At 49.3% G+C, this 21,093-nt stretch overlaps 1 protein-coding gene across 1 annotated transcript in view; it reads left to right on the top strand.

The window, feature by feature from the left end:
* EPG5 (ectopic P-granules 5 autophagy tethering factor) overlaps window positions 1-21,093 on the top strand; it is a 92,841-nt gene that overhangs the window by 56,276 nt on the left and 15,472 nt on the right. The window contains exons 28-38 of the mRNA XM_055126474.1: window positions 76-218; window positions 3,187-3,343; window positions 6,555-6,749; window positions 8,525-8,738; window positions 10,698-10,846; window positions 12,075-12,276; window positions 12,917-12,989; window positions 13,656-13,759; window positions 15,883-16,058; window positions 18,691-18,876; window positions 19,345-19,554. Of these exons, the coding sequence (XP_054982449.1) occupies window positions 76-218; window positions 3,187-3,343; window positions 6,555-6,749; window positions 8,525-8,738; window positions 10,698-10,846; window positions 12,075-12,276; window positions 12,917-12,989; window positions 13,656-13,759; window positions 15,883-16,058; window positions 18,691-18,876; window positions 19,345-19,554 (1,809 nt within the window). The remainder of the gene's footprint in view (window positions 1-75; window positions 219-3,186; window positions 3,344-6,554; window positions 6,750-8,524; window positions 8,739-10,697; window positions 10,847-12,074; window positions 12,277-12,916; window positions 12,990-13,655; window positions 13,760-15,882; window positions 16,059-18,690; window positions 18,877-19,344; window positions 19,555-21,093) is intronic.

The raw sequence follows: 21,093 nt of genomic DNA, 5'->3' as shown, positions 1-21,093 counted from the left end.
CTGCCATGCTCAGGGTTAAAATCTGTTCTATGTACATAAAGGGGGAAATTTGTTGACTGCTTTCTCTTTTGTTAGTTTGAAGGTATGTATAAGAATGAAGCCGTAAGCCAGCAACTTCATGTTTTGCGAAAAGAAGTGAAGCAGTTACAAGCTGAAGCTGCCAAGCCACCATCTCTCAATGTTGTGGAAGCTGCTGTGCATGCAGAGAACTTGATCACGTAAGTATCACTTAAGTGTTAGAGGACCCTGCTCATCCTGACTGTTGGTCAAGGGTCCTCCGGTTCCCTCCCCCTGGAGTATGGGGGAGTCTGCCACTGAGCCTATGGGTCTAGTCTGGCATTGGTATAACTAAAGTTTTATTGGATCACAGCCATGCCCTTTGACTTACTGCCCCAGAATACTTCAGTGCTGCAGTGGCAGAACCGTTGTGGAAGTAAGAATTTATGGTCCCCAACACATAGAATACTCGCTCTCTGGCTCTTTACATAATGCATTTTTGACTCCTCAATCACCGGATGATGCATGCCATTGAAATTCAGTCATGGAGGGATTTTGTGTTAAAGTATTGATCGCAGTGCTGTTTACCAGGGAAGTTGTCGTTGTCAGCTTCGATTAATGACTGGAATTCTCAGCAGAATGCCTCACTCGAGTTCAGGTACTCGGCTTGCAGGGACCACTTGTTCTTGACCCTTGTGGCTTCCTCTGGCAGCTTTTGGCTCACTGTCTTATTTTCCAAAGCCACCAGTCTTGACCTGGGTCAGCGATCAGTAGGTCCAGTCTTGTACTTTAAGGTGGCTCCTCTGCTGAGGCCAGTAGCAGATTCCCCCTGTACCTTAGGGCAGTGGTTTGCAGGCACTTTGAGTCCTTTAGTGGGTTGGATTGGGGAACCAGATCTGGAGGGAGAGCAGTGGAGGTAAGCCAAAAAAGTCTGACAATTAAGAGAGAGAGTTTTGTTCTAGAGTCTTACTCTCTGCACGAATCTTTCTCCTCATCCAAAGTTAGAGTTTGACATTTTAAAGTGTAGAGAAATGTGTTCTTATTTTTAAAAATATGTACAAGAGGGCAGGAGGCACAGAGGTTGAGGCGCTATGACCAATCCTTTTCAATCCCTGGCACTGCATATGGTCCCCAGCTACCACCCAGGGTCACTCAGCACAGAGCAAGAAGGGCCCCTGAGCACAGCCACGTGTGGCCCCATCACCCCCCCACCCAATAAAATTCAGGTGTGTATAATTATGACATGAAACTAAGGTACAAAGTATGAATTGCATATAAAATAAGAACATTTTAATAAGGAGAAGAGTGTGAAATTAGTTTCTGTTAGACTGTGATTCTTTCTGGACGACATGCTGTAGATGAAAAATTGTTGGTTCAGGTTGGAAGATTATATCCCATGAAACATTTCTTTTGTAACATTTGTTACTCCTGGCTCTCCACTCAGTGATCACTCCTGGCAGGGCTCAGGGGACCATATGGGATGCCGGAGATCGAACCCACACCTTACCCTTTGTGCTATTGCTCCAGCTATTATGAAATATTTCTAATGTGACCAGTGTAGGGGACCCTGAGTGTAAAAAATACGAAGGTGCGCTCGTGCAAGAGGGCGTGATGTGTGTGTTGTTTGCGGGCTCTCAGGGAGGCGCTCTCTCGCTCGCTCTCTCTCTCTCTCTCTCTCTCTCTCTCTCTCTCTCTCTCTTTCTCTCTCTCTCTCTTCTCTACTCTCTCCTCTCTCCTCTCTCTCCTCTCTCCCCTCTCTTCCCTCTCTCCCCTCGAGTTCGGTACTCTCGAGCTGCTATGTATGGATCGAATGGGGATGGCTCCTCCTTTATGCTCCGCTTCTGTGTGTGCTGCTGTGCTCTCTTCTGTCTCTCTGTCTCTGTCTTTGTAGTCTCTCTTCTGGTCTCTACCTACCTCTCTCTGTCTCTGTTGTCTCTCCTCTGATTTCTTCTGATCCCTCTTCTTCTCTTGTCTCTCTCTGGAGCCTTTCTGCTTCAATCTTTGGATTCCCACTCGCGCTCATTTCTGACTCTGACTCTCTCTCTGATTCTCACTTGCTTTGTGCTCTTTCTTTCCCCTGCTTCTGGCTCTGATGACTCCCTGATTCTCTTTCACCTTGTGCTCTTCTGTGTATTTTCTCTGCTTCCATGTCTTCTCTCCACTTTTGTGCTCTGCTTCTGTGTCTTCTCTCTGCTTCTGTGTCTTCTCTCTGCTTTTGTGTCTTCTCTCCTTCCCTGTGTCTTCTTTCCACTTCTGTGTCTTCTCTCCCCCTCTGTGTCTTCTCTCCACTTCTGTGTCTTCTCCCCTGCTTCTGTGTCTTCTCCCGCTTCTGTGTCTTCTCCCCACTTCTGTCACAGTCATAGTTTATATAGCAGTCACATAGGGTCGTGGTTCAACAAAGGTGGGTTGAACATTAACAAATCAACAAAGAGGGTTAAGACCACTCCTCCAGGAGATTAACAAAATTAACAAAAAGAGATTACTCCAGATTACTAGGAGATCTGTTTAAGGGTGGGATCCCATCCAGGGTGTGTCACTTCCTTCTTTCCTCAGCTAGTAATGCACTTAATATTTACTTCTAATATCTCTAACAGTGTCATTCTGTATGAGCACAGTAAGAGATACATCAAACTTAAAGTTTGGTTCTTCCTGAGGACATTCACTATATACTCCAGACCATAGTCTTCAGGCCAGGTTAGTCTTCCTAACCCCAGCAGGGTCCTAGTCTCGTTGTTTACATTTGAATCATGACAGCATTTGTCTATGACCATGTTCTGAACTTAGTTGAGTATTGTGGTGCTTTGGCCTGGCCCATTTCGATGCCAGGGTAGCTCACAGCTTGCCCTGGGTCCATTTCATCCCTTGTCAGGACCCTGTTTTTGGGGTACTAGGAACTAAGGGCAACTGAGTCGAGAAAGCAGATGCCCAGGATTAAATATTATTGGAGTCAGTCACCTCCTAAGTTACAAAGCATAATATTAACTGTCTTCCTGTGTCCATACAGAAAGGACATTACTTTACAGTAAACTAAGTTCCCTGCGGCAAGGCTGAAAGGACAAACCCAATGTTATCCTACACCCGAGGACTGTTTGGAATGAACATTGCCTCGTAGGAATGAACCATGAGAGTCTTGGAGAAATCTCTCTGTGCTCTGAGGCGGCTGATGGTTTTACCTCTGTTTCCCCACAGGGCTCTTGTGAATGCCTACAAGCTGCAGCCCAGCCCCGGCATCCAGAAGGTGGGCATCAGCCTCTTCTTCACTGTCGTGAATTACGTTGGCGAGGAGACCCAGCGGCACCCCCCCACCAGGCAGTTCTTTACGTCCTGCATTGAGATCTTGGGCCAGGTGAGCCGAGGCCTGTTTTGGGCCCTTTTCTCTAGGGGTCCAGGCAGTGCCCTCAGTCGAGACTGCCATGGCTGATGTCAGATTTCTGGTGGAAGTTCAGCGCTTGACCTATAGCTGCAGCCCTTAGAATTGTTGGCTCCTCAAAATGGTGGTGAGAGCACTTAGTAGAGGACTTTGCTTCTCATACAGGAGCTGCAAAATTATTCCTACTGGGAAATCTCTGGATGTTAATAGTCGCACTACCAAAGCTCGTTATTAATTGTGAGATTCTTCCTGGTTCATTGCTTTTATCCCCCGAGTGACTCCTGTCACTGAGACCATTTCCACGTGAACGGAAACTGACTGGGAAGGTGACCCAGCCATTGAGCTTTGCATGCTTGACGCCTCGGGTTGGGCCCTGGCACCTCAGAGGGAAAGAAAGAAAAAGATGAAGGTGCAGACTCTGAGCCTCAGAGCGTCCGTGCGGTCGGGGAAAGACATTTGGTGAGTGCTTGGGCTGTGCCCCCGTGGCCTCTGCTCCTGGCTCTCGGCCACCAGTTCTTCATCTGACCTGCTGGTAAATAAACAGGACGTTCCACAAGAGGGGAAAACCACATGTTGAAAAATTTTGTTCACTCCCATTAACTGTCGCCTCTTACCTATCTACAAAAGGAGGTGAGGAGGTAAGGCTGAGGAGGAGACAGTAAAATAGATTTTTTTGTTGGGGCCCATACCTAACTGTTTAGGGTTTACTCCTTGCTCTGTGCTTGGGGATCTCTCACGGTGAGCCTCAGGGAGGGCCCTATCTGGTGCTGGGGCGAGAACCTGGGTTGGTCGCATGCTGCTTACCCACTATAATATCGCTCTGGCTCCCTAAAAATTTTAAAAGTTTTTTAATCACTTGTAAAATTGAGTGCTTATTATAAATAATATACCACAGAATGTGTAAAGAAGGCTGTTGTGTCTGGAGTGATAGTACAGCAGGTAGGGCATTTGCCTTGCATGCCTTCTACTTGGGTTCAATCCCCTGAATCTCATATGGTCCCCCGAGCACTGCCAGGAGTAACCCCTGAGCGTTGCCAGGTGAAATCCTCACCTATAAAAGCCCGAAAAAAAAAAAAAAACTCTCATAGCAATGAGCATCTGGACATGGTTGTTTCTTGGCAGCATCATTGCAGTTTATCTCGCTGATGTGTGTTCTAGTACATGTTTGTGTGTATATATAGATGATACCTCATTCCTGCAAGTTAGGTGCATAAATAATAAGAGAAAATACACACTTAAACCCAGGAGCAGGCCATTGTGTTGCCTGCTATTTTTCATTCTAACTTATCTCCTAGATATTATTCCATGTTAATAAAGGTGTCCTTTGTATAATCTTTTCAGTTAGCGTACTGTAGAGCAAAAGCATGTGAGTCCATGTACTACTGTCTTGCATCACGATGCATGAAGGCAGTGTCTTGGGGGTGGTGGTTTAGGTAGTTTGTGTGACAATGCCGAGGCTGAGTGAGATACCTATTCTCACACGTCTTGGTCAGCTCACTGGGCTGTTTTCCTGACAGTCCTTCCTGAGAACCATGCTCGCTGTCTCAGATTACTGTCAGGTCTGTGCACCCACAGTGCCCTCTGGAAGACTGTTCCTGTGCACAGAGCCACGGCAGGGCTAACTTGGAATTTAAAATGTGTTATGATTTTTCTACTTTGTCACTCTTTACTTTATTTAAATTTGCCTTATAGAGGGCAAATTTTTGTAGTGGTGCCAATCCAGGCTCATCCTGTGTAAATGCTAGCTTTAAATATATATATATATATTTTTTTATATATTATATATTATATATATATTTTATATATATATAAATTTTATTGAATCACCGTGAGATAGTTAGAAGCTTTCATGTTTGGGTTACAATCTCACAGTGATCAATCACCCATCCCTCCACCAGTGCACATTCCCCACCACTGATATCCCAGGTATACCCCCCCCTTTCTCACCCTCCCCCTGCCTCCATGGCAGACAGTATTCCCCATACTCTCTCTCTACTTTTGGGCATTATGGCTTTCAGCACAGACACTGAGAGGTCATCATGTTTGGTCCATTATCTACTTTCGGCATGCATCTCCCATTCCGACTGATTCCTCCAGCCATCATTTTCGAAAAATATATATGTATTTTTAAATCTATCATTCTTGCCCTTGATCATCTGTATCTGTAGCCACGCTTAAAGAAGCCTTCCTGACTTAGAGATTATTTAAATATTTACTATATTCTAGTGCTTTTAAACATTGGAACCAGGTGAAACAAGGTGATATTATCCTGATTGTATATTAATTATGCAAGGTTGCCTTCTAAATGTATTAAAGTAGCACATCTCCACAAAATCTTTAACATAGTTTTGTCTCCACCTCCTCCTCCTGCTCCTGCTTATAATTTCCTTTTCTTGATTCTTCTTCCCACAACTGGAGGTTCTTAGGGCTCACTTCCGACTTGTTGCTCATGGCTCTTGGCAGGGCTCCTGGGATCAGATGTACTGGGGGTGGAACCCGGGTCAGTGATGTGCAGGCAGGCATCTTACCCGTTGTACTCTCTCTCCAGCCCAAGCTTTGTTTTCTTTGGAGAATACAGTACCACTTTGGGTACTTAGTAATTACAGGAGGTACACTGCACATTTCTGTATTCAGATTATTTTAGAATTTCAATTTTAAATCATCACAAATTAATAAAAAAAATTAATTTTGGGAATGTGGCTCAGTGATAGAGCCTTGCATCTGTGAGATCCTTGGCACCACAAATTAATTTTTTTTCTCATATGCTTTACTCAGAATTGCCTATGTTTTGGATATTGCTTTGTCCAAATAATAGATTGCCTGTAAGTTTGTTGTTGTTGTTGTTGTTTTGGGGCTACAGCCCCAGTGCTCAGGGTTTACTCCTGGCTTTGTACTCAGGAATCACTCCTGGCAGCCACAGGGGATGATATGGGATACCAGCATCAAACCTGGGCACCTGCCCGCTGTATTACTTCTCCAGCTCTGGTCTATAAGTTAACATCACTTTATGTCTCTCTTGTTTCGCTTCTTTTGGCTATTTGATATTTTTCATTTAGAGAAAACCGTTCAATTTGGCTGATCTCATACCCCTTTACACCCAATCAATCAGTGTCTGTGAAAGGACCTTAAATCAGTGTCTGTGAAAGGAGACTTGCCGGTGATATCTTCCTGTCTCACTTCTTGCCAGGTGTTCATCAGTGGCACGAAGTCCGAGTGTCAGAAGGTGCTCCAGACCATCCTGAAGAACAGAAGGCTCTGCTCTCTGCTCTCCCCATTCTTCACTCCCAACGCTGCCCCTGCCCAGTTCATCCAGCTCTACGAGAAGGTTGTGGCGTTTCTAAGCGAGGACAATAGCGATGTGATTTTCATGCTGCTGACCAAGGTGAGAGGGCTGACGTCCTGCTGTTCGCCCTGGCACGGAGAGCGAGCATTACTTCTCAGTCCTTAGAACCAAACGGTGATCCAGGGTCTGTTTCTGGGGGCACCATTGGCTGCCAGACCCTGCCCCCACCTTTGATCTGAGTGTCAGGCAGCTTAGTCCTCCGGCCTTACCATGCAGAGTGAAAGGACGTGGCTCCTTTTGAAAACTTTGTAGTATAGGTTTTTTTTTTTTTTTTTTAAAAAAAGATAATAGAATGAGTACATTCTTCTTTTGCATGTAGACTGAATTCATGTTTGATGAATGCCCAAATTGTGTTTGATGAATGGGTTGCAATATGTCAAAGCCTCTCATGTTTAGGATAAGCCATATCAAAGCAAATTGCCTTTGTTCTACCTCAGAGTTGAATATTAACTCGACCAAAGCAATGAATTTACTTAACCACTTGGGAATTTCAAAGCCGTAGCTCTTTTACCTTCCATTGTTTTTCTCTGACATCTATAAATCATAAGCCTGGGCATATTTTAGGGCTTTGAATCTGATCTCAGTCTATCCTGGGTAAGAACATTTTGTGTTGGTCTCAGCCTGCTGATACCAGAATGGGATCTTGCTATGATTGCAAGAACTTTAGCTGTAGCCATCAGTTAACTAAAGAACTAAGAGTAACCTGAAAATAAAAAGGGGGGGTATTGTAAAGCTTAGAAATTATACCACGTAGCTGGGCTACAGTGAGGTTGTGGGGAGAGAGAGAGAGAGTGTGTTAGTTTTTGAGACCTCAACACTCCTAGCTTTTATTGATGCTAGGGTCTATGGGTCTAGGGAATCTTCTTTTTATTAATGAATTCAAATCATACAAGCAGGGATTTAAACAGAGGGAGAGAGACAAAGAAGGAAAAAGGAGAGAGACGGGCTAGTTCCAGCTGAGCAGTTATTAAATGAAGCAGGACCTTTGAGAGGAGAGGAAGGGCTGTGTGGGGCAGGGCCTGGCGTTTACCTCACCCTGTGGCCAGCCTGTGTCCGAGTTCCCTGTGCACTCTGTGGAGGATGCCTTGGTGTCAAGTTTGAGTGGGATACTTGCATTACCCAAGGAAGCCAACTCAGGGAGCTTTTGCATTGCTGTTTTATAATTTGTAGTGCTGTGCTTTATAGTCACAGTGCTGTGCTTTATAGTTTACAGTGGTGTGCTTTATAGTTAGCAGTGCTATGTTTTATACTTTGCAGTGCTGTGCTTTGTAGTTCACAGTGCTGTGCTTTATAGTTGGGCATTCTGGATGCTGATTGCAACTGTGTCTCCTTCATTTTTTATTTCCGACCACACCTGGTGGTGCTTGTGGTTTTACTCCTTGCTCAGTGTGAGGAGGACCTCGTGGCAGGGATGCATTGCAGGCCTTCCCTGCCCTCAGCCCTCTGAGCTGATCCCTGGGTGGCCCAGCACTGCTGTTTTCCTAACCTAGATGATCTGGCTAGAGGCACAGAAATGGGCCTATCCGGTGGAGGCAGCTCTGCAGATCAGTGCTTGGTGGTGGTGCTGTGAGCGGGAAAGAACAGCTGTCTGGCATCAGTCCTTGTCTCCGGGAAAGGCTGAGGACAGCCATGCCTGCACCCCAGAGAGAGATGTGGTGGGAGGCACCGACCCACCGTGAGCGAAGCACCGCAGCTCTTACATTTCGATCTCAAATGCCATGGAAACTTGGGCTTTTTGTTGAGGCGGGAGGTGCCCCTGGGAGGCACAGCCTGCCGTTCCCCGTGTAGTGAGACTGCGTCTGCTTCCTTTTCAGTTCGATCTCAAGCAATGGCTGCACAGTGTGAAGCCTCCGCTGTCGGATCGCACCAGGCTCCTGGAGTCCATTCACCTGGCCCTGACTGCCTGGGGCCTCGAACCTGAGGATGACATTCTGATGCCCTTTAACCTCTTCTGCAAACACTGGACTTACCTCCTCCTTTACCAGTTCCCTGACCAGTACAGCGACATCCTCCGACTACTGATGCAAAGTTAGTGTCTTTTCCCTCGTGACTCTCCCATCACTCTGCAGGTTCCAGATGACAAGCTGCCCTTCTCCAGATGTCATCCCGACACGTACACGTGATTTCAGGCTGCAGGAGTTTAGCCTCACAGATCTTCGTCCCGAGTGCTCAATGAGTAATCTGCTTAAACGATCGCTTTGTACACAATCACTATCACTTACTGCCCTGGATGTTAGGTGGGCCCTGATCGGCCGAGGAGGTGTTAGTCTCTGGAGCTAGAGTCCACACAGCTCCTCATCGCCTTCCCTCTGCCGCGTGGGAGCCGGGGCAGGAGAAGGGCCCTCACTCTGCAGATGGCAGGTTTGCCCAGGGAGGGAACTGCCCCTTGGTGATGTTTCATATGCCAGGTGGCATCTCTGTACTGCCAACTAGTGGGTACATTTTGGGTCCCCCCCCCACTAATATTTGACTTCAGGTTTGCAAAGGCATCTTATCTCTGTGTAGTGATAGCCCTGTATTTCTGTATGCCAAGGGAAAGAGCACTGCCCACCCCCCCACCTACCCATCCTCTCCCCCGCCATTGCAGCATTCCGTGGGAGGCTTAGAGATTACAGGAGGATTAAAGACTGTGGACTTTCTTATTTTATTTAATTTTTTTTTCTTTTGGGACTTATTTTCACTAGGCAGGCATTTTATCACAATTTGATAAATGAGATCATATTTACTTCTCCCCCGGTACCTCCGTCAAGCTTCATACTATTTATTGATGTAATGGAAAACTAAACTCCACTTGGTGCCAGATCTTGAGTCACTTAGTAGGAGACATTTAGGGAATAAGCGAATGATCGGGTGCTTGCACCTTCTGCCCAGTGCCGACCTTTCTGGCAATTGCGTGAGTTGTGGAACTTGGGTACTCCATTCATTTTTGTTCTCAAATTCTCACATTTGAGCACGGGGCTCCTTGGAGCTTTGTCGGAGCCTGGCGCCTTTCTGTATGGGCAGTTGTCGCCCCACACAGAGTGGCAGTGTCCTCCTGCCCAGGAAAAGTCATTCAGTTCAAGGCTTCCTGGTAATCCACCTGTGTCCAAGGCCATGCCCCCCTCCTCTTGGTCTCCCTGCTCTGCCCTTATGGGCACTGTTGGGTTCTAGGGCCCCACCTTTGCTCCTCTGTTCCTTGTTTGTCCAGTCACCCTACATGAACCCATCATTTTCATGGGCTTCACGACTGCTCCAGGTCAACACTACTTGCTCCCCTCAACCCCCTCACCCCTGATTTATAGCTCAGTTCCAGGCTTCTGCCCTGAATCCAGGTCCTGGGGGCCCTGAGCCCTTAGTCCCTCACCCTCAGGAAAGGACAGCTGCCCTCATTGCCCTTCCCCTCAGCCTTGGTTCCCGGCGTTGACCTCACATGCCTCTGATATTCCTGTCCTTGGTCACTGGGAGCGAAGTTCCAGCAGTGAGGGGTAGGCGGAAGGGGGCCTCGACCCTGCTGTGGGTGCTGCCTGCCGTCTCCCCGGGCCTGCTCTTGACCTCTTCTTCAGTCTTTTGGCTAGGACTGCCTGTTAGAGTCTGGGAGTGGACTCCCTCCCCTCTCCCATCTCAGGCCACGTGGCTCTGCTCGTGCCCAGTAGCGCTGGCAGCAAGAGTCAGAGGCAGTGTCCAGGTTCTCCTTTATGGACTTGGTTTCCGGCACTTGGTCCTTTGGAAGGTGCGTGTGTTCTTGGACTCAAGACGAGACTTTGCAAGAGTCTGACTTGGGGGCTGGAGCAATAGCACAGCAGGTAGGGCGTTTGCCTTGCACCTGGTGGATCTGGGTTCCCAGCATCCTATATGGTCCCCCGAGCACCGCCAGGAGTAATTCCTGAGTGCAGAGCCAGGAGTAACCCCTGTGCATCGCCGGGTGTGACCCCAAAAGCAAACAAAACAAAACAAAACAAACAAACCCCCAAGGGTCTGACTTGCCATCTTCTGTCCCTTGTCCCTCAGGTTCCGCTGAGCAGCTGCTGAGCCCGGAGTGCTGGAAAGCCACGCTGAGAGCCCTGGGCTGCTGTACCCCGGACTGCCACCAGGGGGCAGCTGCCGCAGAGAGCTCCATGCACCCAAGTTTCCCGAATGCTCTCTTGTCAGACAAGCAGGTGAATGGTTTGGGGTTCTGGTTTGATTTTCCTGTGCACGCACCCCTTACCTCCACCCATAACCCGTTTCCTTTAGCCTGCCCCCTCCTTTCCCCTATCCCCCCTGCCCTCCCTTTCCATAGCCCTTCCTCCCTTTTTTCTTCCTTTCTTTCTCTTTCTGTTTTTGGGTCACACCTGGCAGTGCTCAGGGCTTACTCCTGGCTCTGCAGCCAGGAATCACTCCTCGTAGGGCTCAGCGGATCATATGGGGTGCTAGGGATTGGACCCAGGTTGTCTGCATGCAAGGCAGGCACCCTGCCCACTCTGTAATCACTCCAGCCCCTCTTACTTTGGTTTTTAAAAAATTGAATCACCGTGGGGCTGGAGTGATAACACAGTGGGTAGGGCGTTCGCCTTGCACGCGGCCGACCCAGGTTCAAATCCCAGCATCCCATATGGTCTCCTGAGCACCGCCAGAGGTGATTCCTGCGTGCATGAGCCAGGAGTGACCCCTGTGCATTGCTAGGTGTGACCCAAAAAGCAAAAAAAAAAAAAAAAAAAATTGAATCACCGTGAATCAGAGTTACAAAGGTATTGGTGATTGAGTTTCAGGTGTGTTTGCCGTTGTCCACTCCCCTCCACCAGTGTCCTCTGTGGCAGGCACGTTTCCCCTCCCCCATTGTCCTGTGTTCCCTTCCCTAACTTGTCCTCCGCCCCTGCCCCAGCAGCTTCCCACGAAGCCCAGGTCTCCCGCTGCTCTTCCTTTCTGATGCCTTCGCGGCCCCTCCATTTCTTAAACAGTTGGAATACCTTCACAGTTTCTGTTTTAAAAAACGCTTTTTTTGTGTGCACTGTGCTTTGCTTCCTGCCAGCCCCCTCAGCCCAGATCATCTGTCTCTCACCCCTCAGAGCCTCATTCTTGCCCACCCCAAGCAGCAGAGGCCCAGCGCCTGCCGCACCTTCCCTCCCGCCTGGCTGTGTCTCTCTGCTTCGCACCCTGGCGCCCTGGTCGGGTTCCCATGTCGAGCCCACAGAGCGCTGCTGCTGGTGGGATATGGAAGGGCCCCCCACGAGCTGGCCTGTGAAAGACAGCTCTGCCACTTTTGAAACTTGGTGGGAAGCTGCTGGTTCACTGTTGGGATGCCAGATACCTTCACGTCTCTAGTGGGAGCCCCCCCTCACCGTCAGTGTCAGCATTTGCACACAGTGGGTGTTCCCTGAGCAGCCCCTGACTGCCCCTTCTCCCCAGGTGATAGAGACTATACAGTGGCTCTCAGACTTTTTCTATAAGCTCCGGTTATCCACACTGGACTTCAAAAGCTTCGGCTTATTTTCCAAATGGAGCCCGTATATGGCTGACGTGAAGACGCTCCTGGGCTACCTGGTGAAAAGGCTGCTTGACTCAGAAATGGCCGGCTTGGCCCAGGACCCGTCTGCCGACAGCAAAGCAGGTAGAGCGCGAGGTGTGCGGATGAATGTGGTGCCCACAGGCTCCCACTCGGGGGGCCTTGAATGGACATGGTGGATTTGGTGGATTTTAAAATCTCGCAGATGGAACTGTGGCTGAGGTAGCCGGGGGGGGGGGGGGGGGCGGGGGATGTACGGGACAGCATGAGCCCATGTGTCATCCTGGTATTACTGACATGGAGGACACTTGCTCTAGCTTGTCTCTGCCCCTCCTTTGTAGGGTGGGTACAGAGAGAGAGCGGCTTCCACTGCCAGAGCTTTCTTCTTCATGTTCACCTTGCTTAAGGAGGAATTCTGAATATTTAAGCATTTATCTTCTTTTTTTTGTTTTAAATGGATGTTATGGGGTGGCATATAGCACTTACCTCACAAGCATGAAGCCGTGGTTCAGTTCCCAGCAGCGCGCACACACACTGGCTCACAATAGACAATAGAAATACTTCAGATCCAATGGATCTGTTGCAGGAAGTAAAAGCATGAGCCTGTTGTCCTCACTCAGTGTGCTGCTCGGGCATCCACACGGGCCTCTGGGTTTGCAGGTGACAAGGTTCCCATTTGGGGTCATCAGTGATGCTGGTGAAGGCTGAGCTGGTTTCTGTCTCTTAAGCTGTCGCTTTGTTTCAGTGCTAAGGTTCCTGCATTCGGTGATCATCCAGCTTTTTAAGCCATGGATCCTGGTTTTGGAGGACAATGATAGGTAAATACTCCCCCCGCCCCCAGCAATTGAGATTCCACGGATATCTATAAAGTTCGGATGGTGTTTGAATACACATGGTGCATTCCCAGATCTAAGTTTTAGTCTAGAGCCATCCTTGTGTAGAAGATCTTTCTTTTTAACAGAGTTTCTGTTTGTGGAGATATTAGAGTGCATAATTGAAGCGATTATGCTTTTATTTTGAAGCAAAACTGGGCACTCATTTCCAGTTTTCCACAAAATTGAATTAGTCATGGGACTTAATATCAGAGACACAATTGTTGCTCTCCTGAATTTGTTCTTGATAATACTGTAAAACACAAAGCTACTTTGATGTTATCTAATACCTTAGTTACTTTGGGGCAACTAACCTGGTTTTTCACATTACTGGGTGGGAGTTGCTTTTTAAAATGGATTGTAATTAAAAGAAAGCATTAGCTCCTGAGAGTTACGAATCTGTCCTCTCTCTGTCACTCCCCAACACATTCAGGCAGAAGGTGGGGGTGTGTGTGGAGTTTGTGAAGGATATCGGGTAGAGACTGCAGTGAGAGGTGTTTCCCGGGGAGAAGTTCCTCAGCTGCAAAGGGGCAGGGGGAAACGTGACTTGCTGAGTCCACTTCGGGGAGGCCCTGGAGGAATCAGTCTGACCTTCTCTCCTCTTCCTTGAAGCAGCCAGCGGCTCTACCCCTGGCTGGAGAGCGATGCCGTAGTAGCCGCAGGCCTTGTGCAGCTGCTGGCCGACTGTGTGGATGCCTTGCACCAGGGCTTCAAAGGTAAGGCGGCCTCGGTCTTAACTGTTCTGGGTCTCCACTGATCCCCGAAGTCCCGCAGCTCCCCGGGCCTCTGCTTGCATTTTACTGAGAGCTCCCAGGGTCACTGGGTGGGTGGTGCCTCCCTCCTGCACCTTGGGCTCATTCCTGTCTCCGGTTGTTTGTGCTTCTGTTCTTGCTTCCTATTTAATCACTCTCTCCAGCCTCATGGAACCAGCTTCCAAAAATTAACTCATCGAAATGTCCATTTCGATTTCTGGGAGTGAAATTGGTTTTCCAGAGCTGCTCTGATCTTTATTTGCGGGCCACATCTGGCAGTGCTTGGGGTTCCACTCCTGGTTGTGCTCAAGGGCCAGGGACCGGACTCGGGCCTTCTACACGCAAAGCCTGCATTCCACTTTGACCTGCCTCCCAGCCCCTCTCATCATTCTTGTAACGTCCTGTTTCTCTCTCTGGTTTGCTTTGATTTCTGGAGATGGTGTAACCCATTTCATGACCCCCTCTCCCGCGCCCCCGCCCCCGCCCCCTGTAGCTGGCATTCCTGTCTGGGCTGGGGACTCATGCAGCCTGGTACTTAGAGGTGGTGTCCGTGTGTCCATGTCCGTGTGTCTGTGTCCGTGTCCGTGTGTGTGTGTGTGTGTGTGTGTGTGTGTGTCCATGCTTGGACCTGTCCAGAAGACCCGGATAAGTGAGTGTGTCCAGCGAAGAGCCATGTGCTTGCTGGACTCTGGACTCTTGGCTTCCTCCCACATCCCCGCTGTGTGAGATCAAGCTCCATGCTTGCTCACAGCCAGGCCCGGCCGCCCGGGAGGCCTCTCCTCTGCAGACTTGGTCCGACTAAGGCAGTCCAGGGTCCTTTCCCCCCATCTCTACCCTTTGGTAAAGGAAGTTTGGCACTTCTCCTGCAACACAGGACTCAGCACTTGCTGCCCCCAGCCTCCAAAGCGCTGATGTCCTGGTCTCCTGTTGCCCAGGTGCTCGGGTTTTCTTCTCTGTCCGTCCCAAGCCTGGTGTTATCCCACACTAGTCTAGTGTGTCTCGGAGGTCACCTCCATGTCAGCCTGGTGCCAGTACAGCTGCCCCACGTCCTGATTTAGGCAGGTGCTGCCCTTTCCCCACTTGTTAGACGCTCGGTGAGGGCTGTGACTGCCTCCAGTTCCCAGGAGCAGCACTGGGGTGTGCTCTGGGCCTGGTGCTCTCAGGCCGTGCTTGGAGTCAGCTGCCCTGTCTGGTTGCTGCTCATGCTTTGTGTGTTTCCCTGGGGAAAACCAGGGAAATCTATGAGACTTGAAGTGAACGCTGCCCTGATGCTGCCCTTAGCTCTTGTGGACAGTAAGGGAAGGACATGTGGGAAGGCGACGCCGAAGGATTCCGGGAGAGAGAGCAAGTCTAGGTGGAATTAGGAAATGTCACTTCAGTCTAGTTGGGCTGTGCACGGGGCTAAATTTACTCCCCGGAGAATCTTCTCTGAATTTTTCTGCATACCTCCAGAGTGTCAGAGGAACACTTCTGTCATGAGCATGTGGAGGACCATGGGCTATCAGGATGCAGAAGTTGGGTGGGTTTGTGGGAACCCCTTTGAGTATAAAAGCTATTTTGAAGAAAAACTGAGCACCCCTGGCTCACTCCCACTCACCAGTTAGCCCAGTGATTTAGCATAATATCGTAGTCCTTCTCCTTGTGCTCAGGGGCTTACTCATGGCTTTGTGCTCAGGACACCATCTATGATGCTAGGCATCAACTTTGGGTCGTGGGTCGACCTCGTGTATGACAAGCACCTAGCCCCCTATTACTGTTATCATACCTGATGATGTGCAGGGGTTACTCCTGACTTTGCACTCAGGAATTATTCCTGGTGGTCCTCAGGGGACCACATGGGATGCTGGGAATCGAACCCAGGTTGGCCGCGTGCAAGGCAAATGCCCTACCTGCTCCAGCCCTCCTCTATTATTAGGCTGCCATCCTTTTATGTTTCTGGCACACGAACCCCCTTTGAAACTGGGTCAGTATTGAGAAACAGACTTTAGCCCCTGAATGCAAGTTGGCTATTCCGTGTTAGTTTTATTTCTGTTTCTTCATGGGTGAACCAAAAAAAGTTCTTGCCTTGCTTTTCTTTGCTGTTTCAGACAAGCTGCTGCCAGGGGATGAAGGTGTTCTCCGGCTTCACCTGCTGCATTACTGCGAGGCGTGTACCGCGCCCCAGATGCCAGAGTTCACACTCTATGCCTTCCACAGCGCGTACCGCAAGCTCCCATGGCGGGACCTGCACCCGGACCCCCTGCTCATGGAGGCCTTCTTCAAAGTATGCCCCCCACGCTCCATCCCCATGTGCTGCCAGGCCATGGCCTCTTGCTGTGGTTCTTGGCCCGGGCTCGGGGCACACTGTGTGGCCCCATTGGATTGCGGCCATGTCCACATTCTGTGCGGCCCCGCTGGACCCCACAGAATGCACTTGACTGCATTTGCAGACTGGGAATCCATCACAGAACCGTCTTTCGAACCCAGAGAAGAGTTCTGTGTGTAAAATGGCAGGGAGCCCTAGTCAGCAGCAAGATCGGGGGATCAGCTCCTTGTTAGTGGCTCTAGTGGGCTCAGTCTTGGTGTTTCTGTAAACGCATTTTTTTTTTTTTGTGGCTCACTGTTGTGTGAACTCCCTACTGTTAAGTATTCTATTAAAGTAAAATGCAAATTGGCCAGAGCTTGAGCCATGTGCTGCTTTAAGTGGTTAGGCAGGGAAATAATTAGACTGTTGAAGACTGGAGTACAGGGGAACAACCCATGAGGCATCATAATTCTATAAAGACTGGAAATGAGCTGGAAAGGGGCAGGGTCGTGTGTCTTTGCAGTGGCAGCAGTTAGGATGTGGAGCGCGTGCATGCCAGTCTAGCAGCTTTGAGCTAGTCAGGGTTGTGCTGTGATTTGAAAGCCCGTGCGAGAGCGAGCTCTGAGCACAGAGCCCCGTGTCACCCTCTACCACTGCCCCAAACTAATGAACCTCCTGGGCATCTTGCCTTTGTGGTTATTTCCCATTTGGGCCCAGAGCCATCTGTTCATCTGTGTCTACTCTTCGTGCCACTTCTGTCACTGAGACTCTGTAGGTGCCTTTTTTCCCAGGGACCCCCAGTCCCTTGGACCCTGAGGGAAGGCTTGGCTGTCCGAGCTGAATTCTGAGCAAGCCAAGGACTCCTGTCTTAGGTGCTTAGATACAAAGGACTTTCTAGTAGGGACAGTGCCAGACAGGCCCTACGTAGGACTTTGTCACCGTAGTGAATGTGGAAGAGAGGTGAGTCTGCAGAGCCGGACTGCAGTATCCATGTAAGCAGGAGACGTGGCTGTGAGGGTGCCTGGCTGACCAGCGGTAGATGAAGCTGGCTGGTCCACGAGCCTTTTACCTCTGTCTCTTGTCATCATGAGGCAGGTGTTCTCATGGGGCCAAGGTCCGAAGGAAGATAAAGAGGCATTTTCTAAAAGGGGCGCAAGCAGGTCATTGGCGTCCTACAGATGTCATGGTGTTAGGACACGAAGCAACATCAGATTCTGTTGATGGTGGTTTTCAAACAGAGTAGAGCCTTTTACTTTTGATGATTTTACTTTTCCTGAAGTGTAGGTAGTTTCATTTAGGAGCTTTGAGAGGGAGAGAGTTCTTATAAAGAAGTAGCATGTTGAGTGGGGGCGTGTGGATGACCCCAGAAAGAAAAATTCTAAGGAGTAAAGCGTTCTCATTTTTTTTCTCTTTATGAAGGGGACTACCAAGAAGTGGGAGTGCTGGGACCTGTCTAGACCAGAGAGCTTATGGCGGGGATCTGCTCAGGCTAGCAGGGCTAGACGTCACCAGGCCATCCCCCATGGTGCCACGGTCAAATACTCATAGAGTGTTTTGGTTTGGGGGCCACACTTTGTGATGATCGGGCATTACTCCTGTCTCTGCACTCTGGAATTACTCCTGGCAGTGCTTGGAGGACCGTATGGGATGCCGGGGATTGAACCTGGGTCAGTCGTGTGCAAGACAGAAACCTTCCTCACTGTCCTGTTCCTCTAGCCCTGTTGTTTTAGCCCAGTATCTGGAGGTCACACACTGGGTCTCAGGAGCCCTAGGGCTCACACACTGCTTGTGGTACGAGGGATCACACTCAGCAATGTGGAGCCATGAAGGGGATAACTGTCAGCCTCAAACCTGCAAGGACGGCAGGTGCTCTGCCCACTGAGCCACACCTTGGACCCTTAGAAATGTTTCCATAGCAGCATTCTTCTCAGGGCTGGAGTGATAGCACAGTGGGTAGGGCGATTGCCCTGCATGCGGCCGACCCAGGTTCGATTCCCAGCATCCCATAGGGTCTCCCAAGCACTGCTAGGAATGATTCCTGAGTGTAAACCAGGAGTAACCCTTGAGCATCATCGGGTGTGACCCAAAAAGAAAAAAACAAAAACAAAAACAAACCAGCATTCTTCTCAAAAACCGTGTGAAGTGACATTCTCCCAAAGTGGGGCCACAGGCTGGCTGTGTCTGCCCCACATGGGAACTTGTTACAAGGGCAGGTTTCATGGGGAATGAAAGGTTCCACAGTGGGGCCACTTAGTCTGTGTCCAGAGGGGTCACTCTGTACCACTGGAAGTGACCCCAGAGCACAGAGCCAGGAGTAGACCCCACCAGCAGCACCAAGTATGACTCAGGCACTGCCCTCCTGCCCCAAATAAACAATTGGCTGGTGGATTCAGTAATGAACCAGCCAGCTGGGAAATGCACCCACACTTGAGCAGGGGACAATGACTACAGATGCTCCGTCTTAGATGGCAAGGGTCGAGGGGTATGGGAGCTGTTTAGAGTCTGGGGGAGGGGCTGTTGTTTCTTAACAGTTTATTGAGCATTGATCCCATGGCCTTCTCCAGGCACACAGACAGCTCCCATAAAAGCTCTGGTATGTCCTTCCTTCCAGGTGGAACGGGGCAGCCCCAAGAGCTGCTTCCTGTTTCTGGGCTCCGTCCTGTGTGAAGTCAACTGGGTCAGCGTGCTGTCCAACGCCTGGGGCCCCAGGCCCCACCCCGAGACCCGGAACATGGTCGTCTGTCTCCTTTTCATGATGATTCTCTTGGCCAAGGAAGATGAACTAGTTGAGCAGACGGTAAGTTGGGGGCCCATGCCTGACTTGGGAGCAGTCCCTGCTCTGCAGAAATAACCCTTTTTCCAGGGTTTCCCTACTGCCCCTCTCAGGAAGGAAGAGATTCTTGGCATCTGGGCAGTGTCTTTGCATCATGTGCCCACTTTCCTCAGATAATGGATAAGCTCATTCAGGGTAATGAAGGAAGGCTTCGGTGCTCAAAATCAGTCTTATTTAATATCTTGTAAATTGCTGGTTCTGCTACCAGACCAGAAAGTTCCTTTGAAAATTGAGTTCTGAGTAGTCAGAGTCTTACTCTTAATGTGTGTCTGCCCAATGGATTTTGGTTCTTTGTTCATACTCAGCCTTTTTTTCAACATTCTAATTGTCCCATGCTTCTCTTTGGCCATCTTTATGGTCACTCCACAGAGAAGAGTGATTTCTGGGAAGGTGGCACCTCTGGATCTGAAGGAATATATGTTTCATTTTCAGGATTCACCTCTCCTTAGTCTCCTTGGTCAGACAAGCTCTCTTTCGTGGCATCTTGTGGACATGGTGTCGTACCAGAGCGTCCTGGGTTATTTCAGCAGCCACTACCAGCCATCCATCATCCTGGCAAAGGAGTCTTCTGCAGAATTCGTCATGAAGCTCCTGAAAGCGTCTGCAGGCCTTTCTGTCCCCACTGATGGCCAAAAGCATATCGTAAGTCCATTGGTGCTTCAAAAGGGAGTGTGATTTGGGTGTGGCTCATAGGTGGAGCACTTGCCTTCCCTGCAGAATACCTGGGTCCAATCTCTGACACTGCAATAAAAAAGCAAAAGAAAGAAAATGAGTCAGCCCTTTTGAACTTGAGAGACGTCTCAGAGGGCGGGAGCACATGCTTTGCGTGCAGGTGCCTGGGATAAAAAGTGTTCTTTGAGGCTCGGGGTCTAATCAGTGCTGCCAAGTACAGTATTTTTCTTTCCTTTTTAACTTTGTCTGTTTCTTTTGTTTTGTTTGGGGACCAGAAATGCGCATGGGTTACTCTTTGCTCTACACTCAGGAATTATTCTTGGTAGTACTGGGGAGACCATATGGAATGCCAGTAATTGAACCCAGGTATGCCATGTGCAGTGCAAATGCCCTCCCTGTGGGACTATTTCCTCCCTCCCAAGTACAGTATTTTTGATTTGTTTCCCTTTGCAGTGACGACATGTGGTTGAGGTGCTCCCACATTTGGCATTGCATGCAGTTTCCAACACAGAGTTTGCAGAGGGTCCCACACCGCAGTTGTGCTCACACACACATGGTGGGGTGTACAAAGGGCACACACACTTATTTGTGTTAGTGCTGGGGAACCAAACTGGCAGTGCCTATGCTGGTGTCAGGGAACCAGCTCTCGCCCTTGCATCTGTGTGGTGGGTATTCTACACCTGTTTCCCTGGGCTCCCGAGAGCCCTGAAACAGCCCAGTATGGTGACAGTTGGGAGATGTGTGGCATGTGGACTCAGATTTTGGCCTCTTGGGTCCTTTGGTTTTGTTTTTCTCTTTGGGTAACTGTCCATGGTGCACGCTGACAGAATCTCCAGAGGATTGACAGCAGGGAGTGGGCAGAGTGATCCTGAAGGCCACCAGCAGCAAATATTAGGGGAGTTCAGAGCATGAGTCTGAGGTCCGACAAGGTCCCTGTGCTGACCTTGGTTTTCTCCACTTGTGGAAGTGAGTGAAGTTAGTATTGATATAATAAGCCTGACATAATTGGAAAAGTTCTTTTTCTTTATTTTTTTAAAGCCCCGAATAAAACTTAAACTCCTGATTTTCAAAGTTGTTCACAATGCAGTTGTTTCATTGTCCATCACCAGTCCCACACCAATGTTCCTTTCCTTCCACCAGTATCCTCAGTTTCTCAAGTGCACAAAATAATCTATGTTGTAAATATAAAGTGCACATATACAGCATGTATCTTTTAATGGTGTTGCTAAAGTCCTGGCCTGAGCATTTACTGAGCTGCCAGGTGCAAGTTGGGCCTTCTATGTTACTGTTTTCAGTCACTGAGCTCAGTAGGAAACTACTCAATTTTCCCATCTAATTGTCTTCTCCTGGGCTGTTAGCTCTGTAGAGTTTGGAGATGTTGAATGGCTACATATGTGGCCTCATGCTTCAGGAGCTTTGGAGCTGGGACCATCAGCTGCCGACATCTCTGTGGCTTCTCCAGTCCTGAAGCTGGGCCGAGTCTCTGACAGTGGCGGGAGCTAGATGTGG

This window comes from Sorex araneus, chromosome 2 (assembly GCF_027595985.1).
Source record: "Sorex araneus isolate mSorAra2 chromosome 2, mSorAra2.pri, whole genome shotgun sequence".
In the NCBI taxonomy this organism is placed as follows: domain Eukaryota; kingdom Metazoa; phylum Chordata; class Mammalia; order Eulipotyphla; family Soricidae; genus Sorex; species Sorex araneus.
The sequence above is the reverse complement of the archived record's forward strand: the minus strand, read 5'-3'. Positions and strand labels throughout refer to the sequence as shown.